At 32.1% G+C, this 14527-nt stretch overlaps 3 protein-coding genes across 6 annotated transcripts in view; 2 read left to right on the top strand and 1 right to left on the bottom strand.

Moving 5' to 3' along the window:
- Positions 1–8630, top strand: part of LOC126748323 (ubiquitin carboxyl-terminal hydrolase 2-like) — a 52902-nt gene extending 44272 nt beyond the window's left edge. For all 3 annotated transcript variants that reach the window (XM_050457482.1, XM_050457474.1, XM_050457491.1), the window contains 2 exons: positions 802–1025; positions 7704–8630. In XM_050457482.1, the coding sequence (XP_050313439.1) occupies positions 802–1025; positions 7704–7824 (345 nt within the window). In that variant the 3' untranslated portion in view covers positions 7825–8630. The remainder of the gene's footprint in view (positions 1–801; positions 1026–7703) is intronic.
- A 1933-nt stretch (positions 8631–10563) lies between these two features.
- Positions 10564–12996, bottom strand: LOC126748405 (acidic fibroblast growth factor intracellular-binding protein). Of its 2 annotated transcripts, XM_050457645.1 has the most exons (7): positions 12865–12996; positions 12606–12796; positions 12231–12549; positions 11396–11558; positions 11165–11337; positions 10863–11114; positions 10564–10807 (listed from the first exon to the last, which is right to left on the bottom strand). In XM_050457645.1, the coding sequence occupies exons 2-7, from the start codon at positions 12685–12687 to the stop codon at positions 10723–10725; spliced, it is 1074 nt and encodes a 357-aa protein (XP_050313602.1). In that variant the 5' UTR covers positions 12688–12796; positions 12865–12996; the 3' UTR covers positions 10564–10722. The 2 variants fall into 2 exon arrangements, with proteins under 2 accessions (XP_050313602.1, XP_050313593.1); XM_050457636.1 differs by lacking the exon at positions 12865–12996 and having other exon boundaries at positions 12606–12858.
- An 841-nt stretch (positions 12997–13837) lies between these two features.
- Positions 13838–14476, top strand: LOC126748452 (DNA-directed RNA polymerases I, II, and III subunit RPABC4). The gene is made up of 3 exons (XM_050457709.1): positions 13838–14011; positions 14144–14236; positions 14330–14476. The coding sequence occupies exons 1-3, from the start codon at positions 13948–13950 to the stop codon at positions 14350–14352; spliced, it is 180 nt and encodes a 59-aa protein (XP_050313666.1). The 5' UTR covers positions 13838–13947; the 3' UTR covers positions 14353–14476.
- Positions 14477–14527: the final 51 nt, after the last annotated feature.

Raw genomic sequence — 14527 nt, 5'->3', positions numbered from 1 at the left:
CTTATTATTGTCAATATATGTAAAAGCCGTTTTACAAGCCAAAGATTTAAATATTTATAAATATTGATTAAGGCAGGGGTGACTAAGCTTAATCTGTTAACAATGAAAACAATACCTAGAAATAGAAAGATACAGTAAAATAAATCGTGCAAGAAAAAACTTTTACAATGGGTTTTAGATTTATTCACAGATCACTGAAATACGTCGATGTTAAAAAAGTATTTACAATAATTGTTCGGAAATAGGGTAATAGACGAATTGCTAGGCAAGTTGGTGCTGTATGTAGGATTATCATAGAGGGCTAATCAGCAAATATATTATGAACCAGAACTAAAAGGTAAATGCGGCAATAGAGATGACGATATCATGCATTATTTTAAATAAACATATGCCACCAACAATTATTTTTCCAGAGCTGGGTTTATTTATTTTATAAAAGTTTTAAAGAAATACTACTACAAAAACTAATTCATAAACATAAGTTTTATAACTGTTACGTTTTTTCGTCTTTTCTTTCATTTTTGACAGGTAGTCGTGGAAAACCGTCAAGTTGGTTGTACTATTTGGAAATAAGTTGTCCTACATGCATCTTTCGTTTTTTTTCTATCGCTCTCACATTAGAAATAATTCTTTGTTTTTCGTATTCTTCAGTTTTTTGTTGCGTCGTTTACGTACAAATTTTCGTGATTTATGTATTTATAGTATAAATAAACTACTCCTATGTGCATTTTTTTGGAACTATTTGTTATACATAAAATTTGTATTTTTAATATTTCAGTTAAAATCAATTTTTATTTTTAGGTTCTAGTCATACACTTAAAAAGATTTTCACCTCTCGAAAGGTTCAGGGGAAAACTGAACGCTCTAGTGGAATTTCCCGTGGAAGGTCTGGACTTGACGCATTACGCTGCGGAAGCACAAAGCGGTCCTAGTCCCAGGTACAGCTTGTACGCAGTTTCAGAACATTCGGGTACTCCCTACTCTGGCCACTACACTGCTCATTGTAAAAACCCAGTAGATTCAAGGTAACGATAATCATAATTGTAGTTTATTAAATATAGTTTAAAAACATGAAGAAGAAAAAAACTTCAGTACACAAAATACTGAAAAGATTTTAAAAACTTATTCTCCACCTTTCAAATGAGACTACTTTTTATTCTAAATGCTTTGGATGAAAAGTGAACTACAATGAAAACAAGTCCTTTCCTCTTCTACATAATTTTATTTAAAGTAAAATACTTCATGCAACATTAAAATAATCATAAATATATCACATCGACGTTAAAGTCAAAGAAATCATATTCATGTGACACGGAGAGGACCGAAATGTGCCCGTTATCTGTCCCTTGTTGTTTTTCTTAAGCGCGATCCACGGATTGACTGATAAAACCGTGGCAAGATTTTCACTGGTTTTGTTTTAACCAACGGATCGACATGTGCTTAATCTACTTATAGCCTCTCAGAATAGGGAAATGTCATGCTTTATTGATGCCATGCTTGTACCATGCGCAGTATCGGGTCCTACTTACAAGCACCGAACATAAACTAGAATAGAAGGATCACTCTAAGCGCCGCCCAAAATGTTGCCTTTCTCACTCGCTCTCTGATGCTACTCTTTTTTGCTGCCCGGTGGCGACTGCGTTATACAGGGGCGTCTTCAATATTAGAACTATAATAGCGTTGTGCGGAAATTTTGTACTTTAAAAATGCCGGCGATATGTTGCGTAGATGGCTGCAGGAGTAAAAGGGGATATACATTTTTTTTTAAATAAAAATGGATTAGTTTACAGAAAAAAATACACGCTTTTCTTCAGTATTTCTTAAATATCTCGGAAAATTGAGATCCTACAAAAAAATTCAAAAAGTGTCAGCGATTTAGAGTACATATTTTTTTTAAATCGTGATTTTAATCTAAAAAAATGCAAAATTTTTGGTAATATTCTGTTATTAGTGGTGGTTTTTAATAGTGAAAGCTATCCGATTTATTATTAGTTGCATTGCAATCATTTGAATGATATAAATTTTAGCCACTTATACCGTCTAACCATACTTAAAACTGCAATTCTTTCGTCATTAAGGGTGGTTTTTAAGGGTTTAAGTTTCAAAATATTGATGTGTACTATAATCCCCAATGTAAAACTATATTTATTTTGCATATTTATATGAATTCTAGGTTGTAAAACACCTATTTTCGTTTTATTTGAATTATAGTGGTTTGTTCTTTCATCCCCTATTTAAAAAGCAAATAATTAGGCATTTAATAAGTTTTTTTTATTTAACTGCCTTTTTATATTTCACTGTTACCGAGTTCCATATGCTGAGTGATGTTATCACATTATTATGTAAATTTTATTCAATATTTAAAAAATGGGTATATTAACGAAGTCATTATTAATTAAGTGTATGTAATATTAGGTAGGTAGTTTCTTGGTCAGTTAAGAAAAGAGCATGAAAGGAACGTAAAGCTAAGATTTAATTGTGTACATTCTAATAAATTTAATTTTAAAGCTATCTACCAAATGCTTTTCTTACAGTTATTTGTTCAAAAGAGATACTTAATAATATTCTTTCAATTTCATTTTAACAATAATACAAAGTGCCTTTAATTTCAAAAAATTCCATATATTACACGCTGCCCGCCGCGATGTACGAAAATATTCCTTATTAAAAATGTTTCAAACACCCCCGTATCGTAAAGGATTGCCGTCAAAACTAAATAATGATTTACGACCGCGTAAAAAAAGTCGGTACTGTTTAGAAGTCCCTACTTCAAACGGCCGCAAGAGAGTGAACCTACTGTCTTGTTCTTTATACTGTGCCACAAGAGACTAAAGCTTTGGATTCTCTGACCAGATCGGCCCGAAACATTTCGGTGAATATTCGTGTACAAAACGTTCCAGATTTCCGAACTCAGTTCGTTCAGAACTTTCGTCTTTTCGTGGTTTTTCTGAAGCTAGCTTCAGAATTAATTCGTTGCGATATATTTCAGTCTTTTAAAATTTTACGTGCAGTACATCTTCCATTTAAAAACTAAAAAAGGATTTTTATTGGTATGATTTTAGAAGAAGAACAGGACGATGATGATGTATCTGCGTTGTTAGCAGTAGACAATGAAAATAGAAAAATAGTTTTAAAAATGTTCGAGAATGGGAGTAAAGAGGGAGTGTATAAATTGTTAGTGTTAAAGCATCTTTCGGATAACCAATCAAAATCAACAAAATGCTTTATTGTCAGAAAATTTACATTTTATTGACAAAGCTAAAGGAAAAAAATACAAATATAAACAAATAAACATAAAAAAATACTCAGACAAAATACACACAAAGTAAATAGGTACATAACAAAACAAAAATACTATACAAATTATCAAATTGTACAATTTGGTCGAAATACATAAATAAAATAATTTTTATATACAAATATACACACAATTATATGTATAAAATTGTCAAAAACCTTAGTCTCAAAAAAAACATACAATAAAATAAAACATACAATAAAAAGCAGGCAAACATTTTGCAAATAATAGGTAGCTAATAACGCCAGTGTGTGTGCTTTAAAAGGACATATTAAAAAAGTCTTCTACTGTATATAGGGCTTTTTGCAGTAGTAAAGATTTTAGGGCATTGCGAAAACAACTAAAAGTAGTCATCGATTTTATTACGGAAGGCAGATGGTTGTGCATTTTATTGCTGCATAAAGTATATAAAGTATATTGAGTTCTTTACTAATTCCGACCGTGGAATTGGCAGATGAAATCCAACGTTCCTTAGTGAATAGCCGTGGGATGGTCTTTCTGGAATCTGCGACACATGTTTGCGGATAAGGCAGATAGATTCAAATATAAATAACGAGGGAAGAGTAAGGATCTTATATTTTATAAAATTTACTTGGCAGTGAGCTCTACTATCAAGTCCTAATAAGTAGCGAAGCGCTCTCTTTTGAAGTTTAAATATACGTATAAATATAAATTGGGTCTTGCAGCATGTACCCCAGAATGGAAGGGCGTAACGAAGATGTGACTCAAAAAGAGCATAATAAACTGTTTTGGCCGTGAAAAAGCCTAATTCTCTTGAGATTGATCTTATGGCAAAACATGCCGAGCTTAGTTTTTTAGATAACGTATCTATGTGCAAATCCCATTTCAAAGAGCCGTTCACAACAAGACCCAAGAACTTGACAGACTCAACAACTTCCAAACTGGTATTGTTTAGAATGAATGGAGGAATGGTCGTTTTATATGATAAGACTTTAGTTTTTGAAAGATTTAGGCATAAAAGATTGGAATCGCACCACGATTTAATGAAGACCAAATCATTGGAAATTATTGTATGTAGTGCCATTGCATTCGGATTGCTCCAAGTGAAGCTAGTATCATCAGCAAAAAGACAGATTTTTCCGCTTATGTTCAGGCTGGCCAGGTCATTTATAAACAGCAGAAAGAGCATAGGACCCAAAACGGAACCTTGAGGTACCCCACATTCAATTGGTTTACAAGAAGATCGTGACGTATCGACCTTTACAAGTTGACTTCTGTTGCACAAATATGACTTAAACCATTGAAGGGATATACCTCTGAATCTGCTGTGCTGAAGTGCTGCAATTTGTTAATTAAAATAATGTGGTTTACGCAATCGAAAGCCTTTGAAAAGTCACAGAAAATTGTTGCTGTTAAGTAATTTTTGTTGATATTTGAGTAAATGCTGTTAAATAAGGAGAACATAGCATCGTTGGTGCATTTTTTGCTCAGAAATCCAAGCTGATAAGGAGTTAAGATATTATATTTAAACAAAAATGACAAAAACCTTTTTTTAGCCAGGCGTTCTATAATCTTTGAGAGGGTTGGAAGAAGTGCAATTGGACGATAGTTTGAGGCTTGATCTTCATCTCCTCCTTTATGGAATGGAATGATTATTGCAGTTTTAAGGCAGTTTGGAAAGACCCCATTTTGAAATGACATGTTGATTAAGTCTACTAAATGGATTAGAGTACAATCAGGCATATTTGAAAACATTTTAAGAGTAAGCCCATCTGTACCAGCTGATGATTTGTTTTGATTTCGTTAATTGTACTTTGAAGTTCTGTAAATGATACTGGCGTAAAAAAGAAATTGTGCAAATTTTCATTAGAGAGATATGATCAGAAGGTGTTATGGTGGCCATTAGATTTTTTGCCACGTTTACAAAGTAATTGTTTAGGTCCTTGGGTGATGTAGAGATAGTGCTAGTTGAGGTAGACTTATTTCTTAGTTCGTTAACAATAGACCATGTTATTTTAGCTACATTGCCAGATTTTGCCAGCCTCCCACTGTAATAGATTTCTTTTGCAGCTTTAGTTGTTTTAAGATAAGTTTTCCTATACTGCTTGACGTAATTATGAAAAGTAATAGATTCTGAGAACTTTTTTAGGTAGGAAAGTGAGCGCATGTTTTTTGCCGATACACGAAGACCTTTGGAGGACCAGGGCTTTTGTTTTTTAGTTTTAATTGGCCTTAGAGGAAAAGATATATTTGTAATATCTGATAGCGAATTTAAGAATCTGAAGAACTCATTATCGACATCATTTGAAAGAAAGTTCCAGTTTTCCGTTAGACAATGATTCTTAAAATTTAGAAAATTATTTTTGTTATAAACACGGCCTAATTTACGCAAAGTGCTATTGTTAATTGAATCCAAAGAGAAGCTGGTTAACATAGCTTCATGATCTGAAAAGCCCGAACTGAAAACAGTACAATTTAAGAGTTCTGGAGCAAAGAATGATACTACGTAATCGATGGTGGTGGAGCTATTTTTAGTTATTCTGGTTAACTACCCAAAGTTTAAAGAATTTTTCTGTTTAACGCCGCAACTGTTTTACACTGTACTACATACATCATATAAAGGACGAAATTAGTACGCAACATACAAATAAAAATCCGACTCTTATTTCTCCAGCGGAAAAGTCATTATGTAGTGTGAACATGTCAAACTGAGGAAGATCTAGGAAATAATATTTTTCTTATTTATTTTTTATAAAAGGTTTTAAAAAATGATAGAAATATACCTTAATTATAAAGCATGTATATTATTTTACGTATTATTCGATGGGTTTTAAGTGCTTCTAAGTAGCTGTTTAATGTACAATCTGGTGGTATCTCCTGAGCAGGAGGCTAGTAACTTTTTATTTATTTTTTTTTGCATATAACAGAGGATTTTCTTTTACTTTTTGGATTAATATTTTATCCTCTAACGCGGAAAAGACAGATTTATGGTACTTTTTAAGCACATACATTTTTCTATTAATATATCAGTATTAAAAAGTAATTTTTTCTAGAAATATTGTTGTATTAACACGCAGTCGTCTATACAATAACAAACGAATCGGCGAACTGAGCCGTTTAAAATCGTTCAAATCAAAAACTTTTTGCATTCGACGAATTGCTGTCCGCGAACCTCCCCGAAATTTCATTCCGATCTTTTATAAAAACCACTACTATGTCATCCGCATATCCTGGGTTTCACCGGAACCGCTGACGAACTTTTCGTTCCATATCGCCGAAATATTTCGGACCGATTTGGTCAGAGAAACCAGGCCTTTATGCCGTTCTACCTAATTGATGTGTGCGATCTGAATTTGAAGTTTTCAAGTTTTGCAAAAAATCCAGATCTAAGGACTCTAGAATAGGCTTGTCTTCGTCTCCTTCTTATTCCTCAACAACCGGCTATGAGATACTTTTAACTCCTTTTAACTAATCATATAAACGATTCAATTCAATCTAACCACATAGAAGCATATTCTCTCCTCTTACTTAATATTTAGTCACTGCGTAATAAAGCTTCTGAACTCGAAATCTTTTTGAATTACTTGAAAATACAAACATTATTTTACTAACAGAACATTGGTTAAAGACGAATGAATTGTTATATCTACCTAACTATACAATAGTACCTAAGTATTGTAAGTATCAGGTAGGCTGCATGATTCTGGTTAGTGATATTTGGTTTTTGGAGCAGAATTTTGGGTAATGTTCTCTAGACCAAGTGTATGATGATGATGTCTTGCACTGAATTCTCCGGCGTAGCTTCGCTGGCTCTTGCCGGTTTCCTGATGTAATTTGTTGTTTACGTTTTTGGCGCCTATCTTTTTTTTTCTTGGTCACATCGAGATGCTCTAGCTTGTGATGGGACGGAACGTGGGACTAGACTGAATGGGATGTGGAAGCGTTGGTTATATTTATAGGCTATATTTATAGGCTGGGTGCAAGATATTTATCGATCGCCAATATCAGACTTTAGCGACTTCTTTTTGGTCTGGAGAGTATTTTATCTGAAATTTCTTGCTCGGTACAAATAATTGTTTCTGAAGATCTTAAATTACAAGGATATAAACTCTGCTTCGACTCGTTTACGCAATATGCTTAGTCAATTTATACATAACATCTTGAGTTTCAAAAGTAGGACGTGTCGAAAAAATCGCATCTCTCTTCATAAGCAAGAAACCCCATAAAACATACCGAATCTGCTGATAAACCGAGGATACTGAGCTTTTTCATCATGAAACATCACTAAATTTAAAAAAAAATTGCCAGATTTATCGCTTGGCTAGTAATATCGTGGCACCATAGAAACCTGAAAAATTGTGTTAGTTTATTAAAAAATTAGAAAATGCACATAATAATAATTCTAATATATATTTTTTTATTATGTAAGTAATTATTGTTTCAGATGGCACGAATATAACGACTCACGTGTTAGTTCAGCGTCGGCGCGGTCCGCCGTTTCTCCAGAAGCTTACGTCCTCTTTTACGAACGAGAGGGAGGAGCCACGCAGAGGTCACGCCTATAAGGCGTCGCCTCTCCCCCCACACTTTTCAACCAATAGGTGTTCCATATTGAGGCCTATATCCGATTTATATTAATTAGGGATCTGTTTGAGACAAAATAACCGTTTGTTGAGATATAATAAGGAAAATACCTCACTAACTTATTTTAGACTTAAGTAGGAACCCAAATTCACGTAATTCGATAATGAACGGTGTATTTTTTATTTGAGTGGATCCGAAATTTGTACTTACGTTCATCCATCTAGTCGATTTTTATTATATTTCGGATAAGAAGTGGTTTTGGCTCTGGTGTATTTTTGTATATATAAAGTGATGTCTTTATATAAAATGTGATGTGATATTATACAGTGCTCCCTTTTGTATATATTTTTATTTATTTGTTGTAGTTTTACATCGTGACACACTCGAATAGCGCGACTTTATTTTCTTTTTGCCGGCAACACTATATTAAATTTATGTTTTAACGTTATCGCCCCAAAACCACTTGTTTCCATATAAAATATAGTATTTTTTACCTGTAAACCAATTTGGTTATTAATTATATCGTGTTTTGCGTGTTGTACGGGCATGGCGTATTGATTTGCCCCGCTTCCCCCTAAAAAAGCTTTTTAGCCAATCGCAAAGTGCCCAACGGATCTGGGGAGGGGCGGAGTCCAGCACACCCACCTACTCTTACTACTTACTCACTCTTTAAAACCAGAGATATTTTAAACACAAATTTTACGAAAATGTAATATATTCGATTTATTAAGCTTTATATTGAGAAAACTGTTTTAAAAGCACTAACTTAATAAAATTCTGTTTGCAATTTAAGCTGTTTTATTATGCCACACAATATTACCGCCTATGGCAAGTATTTTTTACAACTACGATTTAATTTTAATAAGCATTTGTTAGACTTGACCTTAGCAACAACATTCAAATAGGCAAAACCACATAAACCGAAAATATGTTTTCATATTACTCCAATCATTCTTCCCAGCATAAAATGGAAACTTGTAATTAATTTAAACTTTATTGAGAGTTCAATCATGTTGATTAATTGCGCTGAGTTCAAATAAAAAATAAAATTAAAAAGTTAGTTAACTCACGATGAAAAAAAAGGAAAAAAAAAGTAATTTAGTGGACTGTAAACACTTAATGAGATTAACTAAAAACCTGGAAAAAGCTGTTGTGAGACCTTACCTTTTATTATCGGTGGCCGAGATTTACGAATTATCTACACTTTCACGCTAGCGATTTTTCGGTGTTGAGTCGCGACTCTAAACTGTTTGACGATTAGAGCTCGAATGAATCGCGCACTGTTTAAGGCCTCAAAACGAGGAGTTGAAATTCAAGAAAAAAAAAATTATTTAAACAAATGAAATACTTCCTTAACAAGGTGAGTCAACCAAAGGCATTAAATTTAACTAAAGAAAAATACCGAGTGATAAAAGAACATGAATCAATATGAACTAAATAAACTAAATGAAAATTAAATGAAAACTTAACAGTCATATTACTAAATTTGTCAACTTAGTAAATACCAAATCATATAAATCATAGATAAACACCAAAATTAATTTGGCGAATAGTAAACACTCTTACCTTTAGACAATAATAAAAAAATAATATAATTTTCCAATGTAAATAAGTAATGTAACTGAATTAAAAGGTGACAGTTCTGGTAACTAAGTTTTCTTACATGATAAAATGTACCTACTATGTATTTTATTGAAGAAGTCCATTTTGGAAGTGGAGTGAATAATTAATAAGGAACTATAATATTAGTAAATAATTAATACTTTCTTAAAAGGAAATCTTATCTCCATAAAATAAAAGGCCAATCATGTTTCAAGATTGATGAAATGCATCTCTAATGAGATAACTCATTATCATCGGACTTAATTAACACTTAATTTCGCTGATTACAAAGGAGCAACAAAATATTTTAGGTTGTATACATCTCGTTTAGAAGCCCTAGTAAGTTGCGCAAACAGAAAAGCCAAATCATTTGTTCCTAAATATTAGCTAAATATGCAGGCAACCAGCGATATTTAACAAAAATGATATGAATAAATTAATCGAGGAAATTGCATTTATAGATTATTAATATTCTATTTTAATCCTAAAAATACGCATAAATTTTATAACACCCCATATATAGATAGTATACCGTCACGTAATTAATCATAAACAATTAGAACCGTTAAAACAACTGCTATAATCCTCCCTAACCATTATTATACTGCATTAAAAAAAGGAATAAGCATAACTTCGGAAATATTCTTTATTATTTTTGATAACTAAATAAAGGTAAGTAAGGATAAACAAAGTAGAAACTTACCTGTGTGTTTACCAACATTCTTAGAAGCTGCTGCAACTATTCTTTTGCTTCTAGAAGTCATGTTTTTGGCCATACAATATAAAATTTCACAAGCATTTAATACATGTATTGCTTCACTGTTTCACAAAGACTGAAGCAACAATTGGATAAGTAGAAAAACCTAATTTTATTTTACTGCTATAACTGAGTAGCTATAGATACCTATTTTATTATAAAATATCGTAATTTTTAAAAATACTGATTTTCAACAACTACGTTTGTATGGAACCGGACTATTTTATGAATTATCTAGTTTTGGCATTAAATAGAGCAGCCATCGTGGATCAGTTGTCAGTGAATAACTTAAAAAAAAATAGTTGCTTAGTTATACATATAAGATAAAGGGTGTTTGTTTACTATCAACAAAACACTCATGTATAACTAAATACATTTAATTACACAACACAACAACAAAATATATATTATTATTAAAAACACAACAATAAATTATGATTAAATCTTAAATCTATGTCAAAGGTATTCTCACTTACATTATTTATATTGTAATCCTAATATTCCTAATTATAAAAGTGTTTTATGGTGGGATATACATTACAACCATACAAACACCTACCACCTTCATAAATTTTTCCCAGCTACTTTTTAGGTCTGCATCACTCCTAAAAAAATTAAAAGTTCATTAACAAAAGAAATATTTTTAATAGGACTAGGTACCTCATAATATCTAATTCTGTACCAGCCAAGGTGTAAGCATTAAAAAACTGTTGCAAGTCATGTGAAGTCCAGTTGCCAGTTCTAAACAGGTCCAAAATCTGTGAAAAGTCCATAAATAGATTTCTCATGTCTCTGGATCGGTGTAGGGTTGCACCTAAAGTGATTATGGCAGCAGTGTATTTTCTGAAGTTACTGTCTAACTCTGCATAGCTTTTTTGGAGAAGTTTGGGTTTAAGGATGACAGAGACAAGCCTGAAAAAAACTTGATAAAAATGTAGATTTATTTATAAAAAGTGACTGACTGTTTATGCTCCTTTTCTCTATCCAACAACACTTTTAACTCTCTTAATTCGAGCAAAAATTCTTTATCCATTTCAGTGTCATAGCTTTCTGGACCAGTTAATTTGTAGGTCCAATGGGCCATAATTACTTCACAACACCTTTTCCATGCAGAAAATGTCATAGTGCTTAGTTTCTAAGTAAATAAATTGTTTTTGGATACTTCTGATATGTTGTTATATAGTTTTAAATACCTTTTTGGATGTTTCAAATCTTATGGAGGCCAAAAATACTATACTGGCATAATCTCTGGCTAATTTGTCAGGCAAATAAAATGAGCTCTTGATATTCTCAACTATTGAACCTGGAATTTCATCAACTGTCTTAAAGACTCTTTTTATGTTGTCAAATTGCCTCCTAAAAAATAAGAAATGCTTATCACTGAACTGACAAAGTTGGGTACCTTTTTGTTAAAAAAAGAGTAGTTTTTTCAGGAAAAAGTGGAGAGATTTTTATACAAATTGAAGCTAGTAGTTTTACCAAAAGGAGAAATTTATACTGAGGTACTTTTGGATATTTCTTACCTAGAGAATATTTTATTGTTGTATTGTTTTTTATTGTAGGTAAACTAAGGATACTTTGGTAGGCAAATCTTGGGTAGTTATTTCCTTCTGTTAGTAAAATATTTCATTAGCATCAAGATATAATTCAATAGTTCTAAGGTTGGAACCTTAAAATTTTAATATTTGAGTTTGTGTTAATGGTAAAACTGTTTTGTGATAAAAATTAATCTTAAAATTCAAGCACATAAAAAAAAAAAAAATAATCAGTGGCAACATATTTAAACTTAAACTAAAGTTTTCTCAACACCTTTTCATTTAATTACTCATATTACTTTTTCTGCTCTACAGGAAGGAAATGAAATCTTTGTACACATCACTTTTCTTTCTCTCAGAGAAGAAAAAAACATAAATCATAAGTGTAGATTTATTTGAGTTACTATTGTGTTGTCTAACAATGCCACCTTAGTATATGAAGGTTAAATCATACAAAATTCAATAAAATAATTACTTAAGTAAAATCTTTTACCTGCATGACTTCAAAGGTTTCCCAGTTTTCTCTGACACCTCATCCAAGTCTTTTCTATTTTTAGAACTCAATTTTTTCCCTAGTAATTCTTTAACGACTACATCATCAAACTCATAGTATTTCTCTATCAGTAACTGCCTGGTTTCTGGTTCAATTTGAAAAGCAAGTTGTTCTTGAAGTTTGTTTGGATTACTCAATAGCTTTTCCAATAAAGAATAAGTGCGATAGTGGTCCAAAACATCGCTAGCAATAAGTTCTAAGGAAGCTCCAGTTTGTTTACCGAGACCTTTTTTATCAAGAATTGCTACAGCTTCACTGGCTAAAATTGGATTTATGAAGGGAATAATATTAATAAAAGGAATGTATATATTATACCTGAATGCCCTTCAATCCACAACTGGTAAATTTCCGGATCCACAAGGGTGTAATTAGTGATGAAGACATCTACTTCGGTCATTTTAAATATTATGATGCGATTCGTGTTTTTTTCATAAGGTACCCTTAGAGTACTTTCTTATATGTTCGTAATAATTTATTTAGTGTAGAAAAACATATTTTAGTTTCAGCTATTTTTATTTAAAAACAAAGAATATCCTAACCTAAAATTGTCAAAACAGCTGTTGTTCTTTCTTACCCCTTGGTTTTAAAGCCCAGTCAGTGTTGTGTCGTTTATGGATGTGTGTGAAGCATGGCATCGATGTATCCAGCGACCAAATCGAGAACGCAGCATATGTCAGTTTTTATAGTGTGCGCTCGCTCTTATTTAATCAATATCTGCGGAAATTCTCAAGGGATTTTAATATTTTTTTGTCCAAATATTAACAATGAATACTTAAATCGAATTATGGTGATACTAAATCTTTACAAACTAAGATTTTGTTGCGAAAATTAATTAAAAACTCAAATACTAAGGAAATAAAAAAGGCTCTAACTCGTCTGTGAAGAGCTAACATCCGATCAAAATCCAGCAACCAAAATCGAAGACGCAGTTTATGTCAGTTGCCAGCGACCTATTTATAGTCCGCGCTCGCTGTTATTTAATCAACATAATGCCCGTATCTCCTGAAATTCCCAAGGGATTTTAATAATTTTTTGTGCAGATATTAACAATGAATACCTTAATCGAAGAAGAAGAAGTCAAATGTTAAAGAGATGAAAAAGGCTCTACTACCCAAAATTCCCAAGGGATTTGGACTAAACTTTTTTAAGTAAAAATTAATAAGTGTCTAAACCGATTTCAGATGGTTGCAAGTCTCTACAAACGAAAATTTGTTGATAAAAAATTATTGAATTGTTAGATGTTAATATCTGGACAAAAAATTATTAAAATTTCTTGGGAACTTCAGAAGATACGAGCCAAATCGAAAACGCAGCATATGTCGGTTGCCACCAAGCAATTATTAGTACGCGCTCACTGTTATTTAATCAATACAAATTTAAATAACAGCGAGCGCGGACTATAAATAGGTTGATGCCAACCGACATATGCTGCGTTTTGGATTTCGTCGCTGGATATCGAACGGAAGTTAGCTTCACACACATCGTTTATTGCATGTACAGTCCAAGAGGTAAAAACCCATACAGCTTTGACACTTCGCTACTTTAGTATGATGTGACCATAACCTCAAAAATTTGTTTTCCTTTTACTGTTTTTTTTTTTCATAACACATTTTATTAGATCGTTTATACCACAGTAAAAAAGCATAACCAATTTAAAATGTCTGAAGGTTCCAGCAAAGATACTAGCGCTTTAAAAGCGCCTATGGTTTACATCTGTGGGGGTATGCTTATAAAATATAACTCATTGTAACCCACATGTATTAACTTACCCCTGTTTTGTTTATCAAGTTATTTTTAGTTAATTTCGTGAATATGCAAAGAATAACAAGTCTAAAGCAATTTTTCTTTTTAAGAATGCCACAATGAAAATGAAATAAGGCCCAGAGATCCGATCCGTTGTCGAGAATGTGGTTATCGTATTATGTACAAGAAGAGGACCAAAAGATGTATCCTTTAATTTTTTTTATTTTCAGCAAATTAGCATCAAATTAATACATTTAAGCTCCCAAAATTGATTTTCCTTAACTAGCTTATCACAGTGGTAGTCTTTGATGCCAGATAAATGAAGATCATGAAAGATCTCTCACTTAGGTTAAGGAATTACAAAAATAGATTTAATTACCCTTTAGGACTATTATTATTTCAGTAAATTGTACCTTTTCTTAGTAATAAACTAAATACTTACATTTTGACTGTTTTTATTTAAAACATAACACATTGAAGAAGCAGAGCAAGGC

The sequence above is a fragment of the Anthonomus grandis genome, chromosome 2, assembly GCF_022605725.1.
Source record: "Anthonomus grandis grandis chromosome 2, icAntGran1.3, whole genome shotgun sequence".
Lineage (NCBI taxonomy): Eukaryota > Metazoa > Arthropoda > Insecta > Coleoptera > Curculionidae > Anthonomus > Anthonomus grandis.
Note: the sequence above shows the minus strand (reverse complement) of the source record. Positions and strands in the feature narration are given on the sequence as shown.

Coding starts and splice junctions, on each gene's coding strand:
- LOC126748405 (XM_050457645.1), bottom strand. CDS start 12,687: ATGACCGAAGTAGATGTCTTCATCACTAATTACACCCTTGTGGATCCG. Junction 12,550..12,605: donor GTGGATTGAAGGGCATTCAG/GTATAATATATA, acceptor ATCCAATTTTAG/CCAGTGAAGCTGTAGCAATT. Junction 11,115..11,164: donor AGAGAAAAGGAGCATAAACA/GTCAGTCACTTT, acceptor AGTTTTTTTCAG/GCTTGTCTCTGTCATCCTTA.
- LOC126748452 (XM_050457709.1), top strand. CDS start 13,948: ATGTCTGAAGGTTCCAGCAAAGATACTAGCGCTTTAAAAGCGCCTATG. Junction 14,012..14,143: donor TATGGTTTACATCTGTGGGG/GTATGCTTATAA, acceptor TTTCTTTTTAAG/AATGCCACAATGAAAATGAA. Junction 14,237..14,329: donor CAAGAAGAGGACCAAAAGAT/GTATCCTTTAAT, acceptor AGCTTATCACAG/TGGTAGTCTTTGATGCCAGA.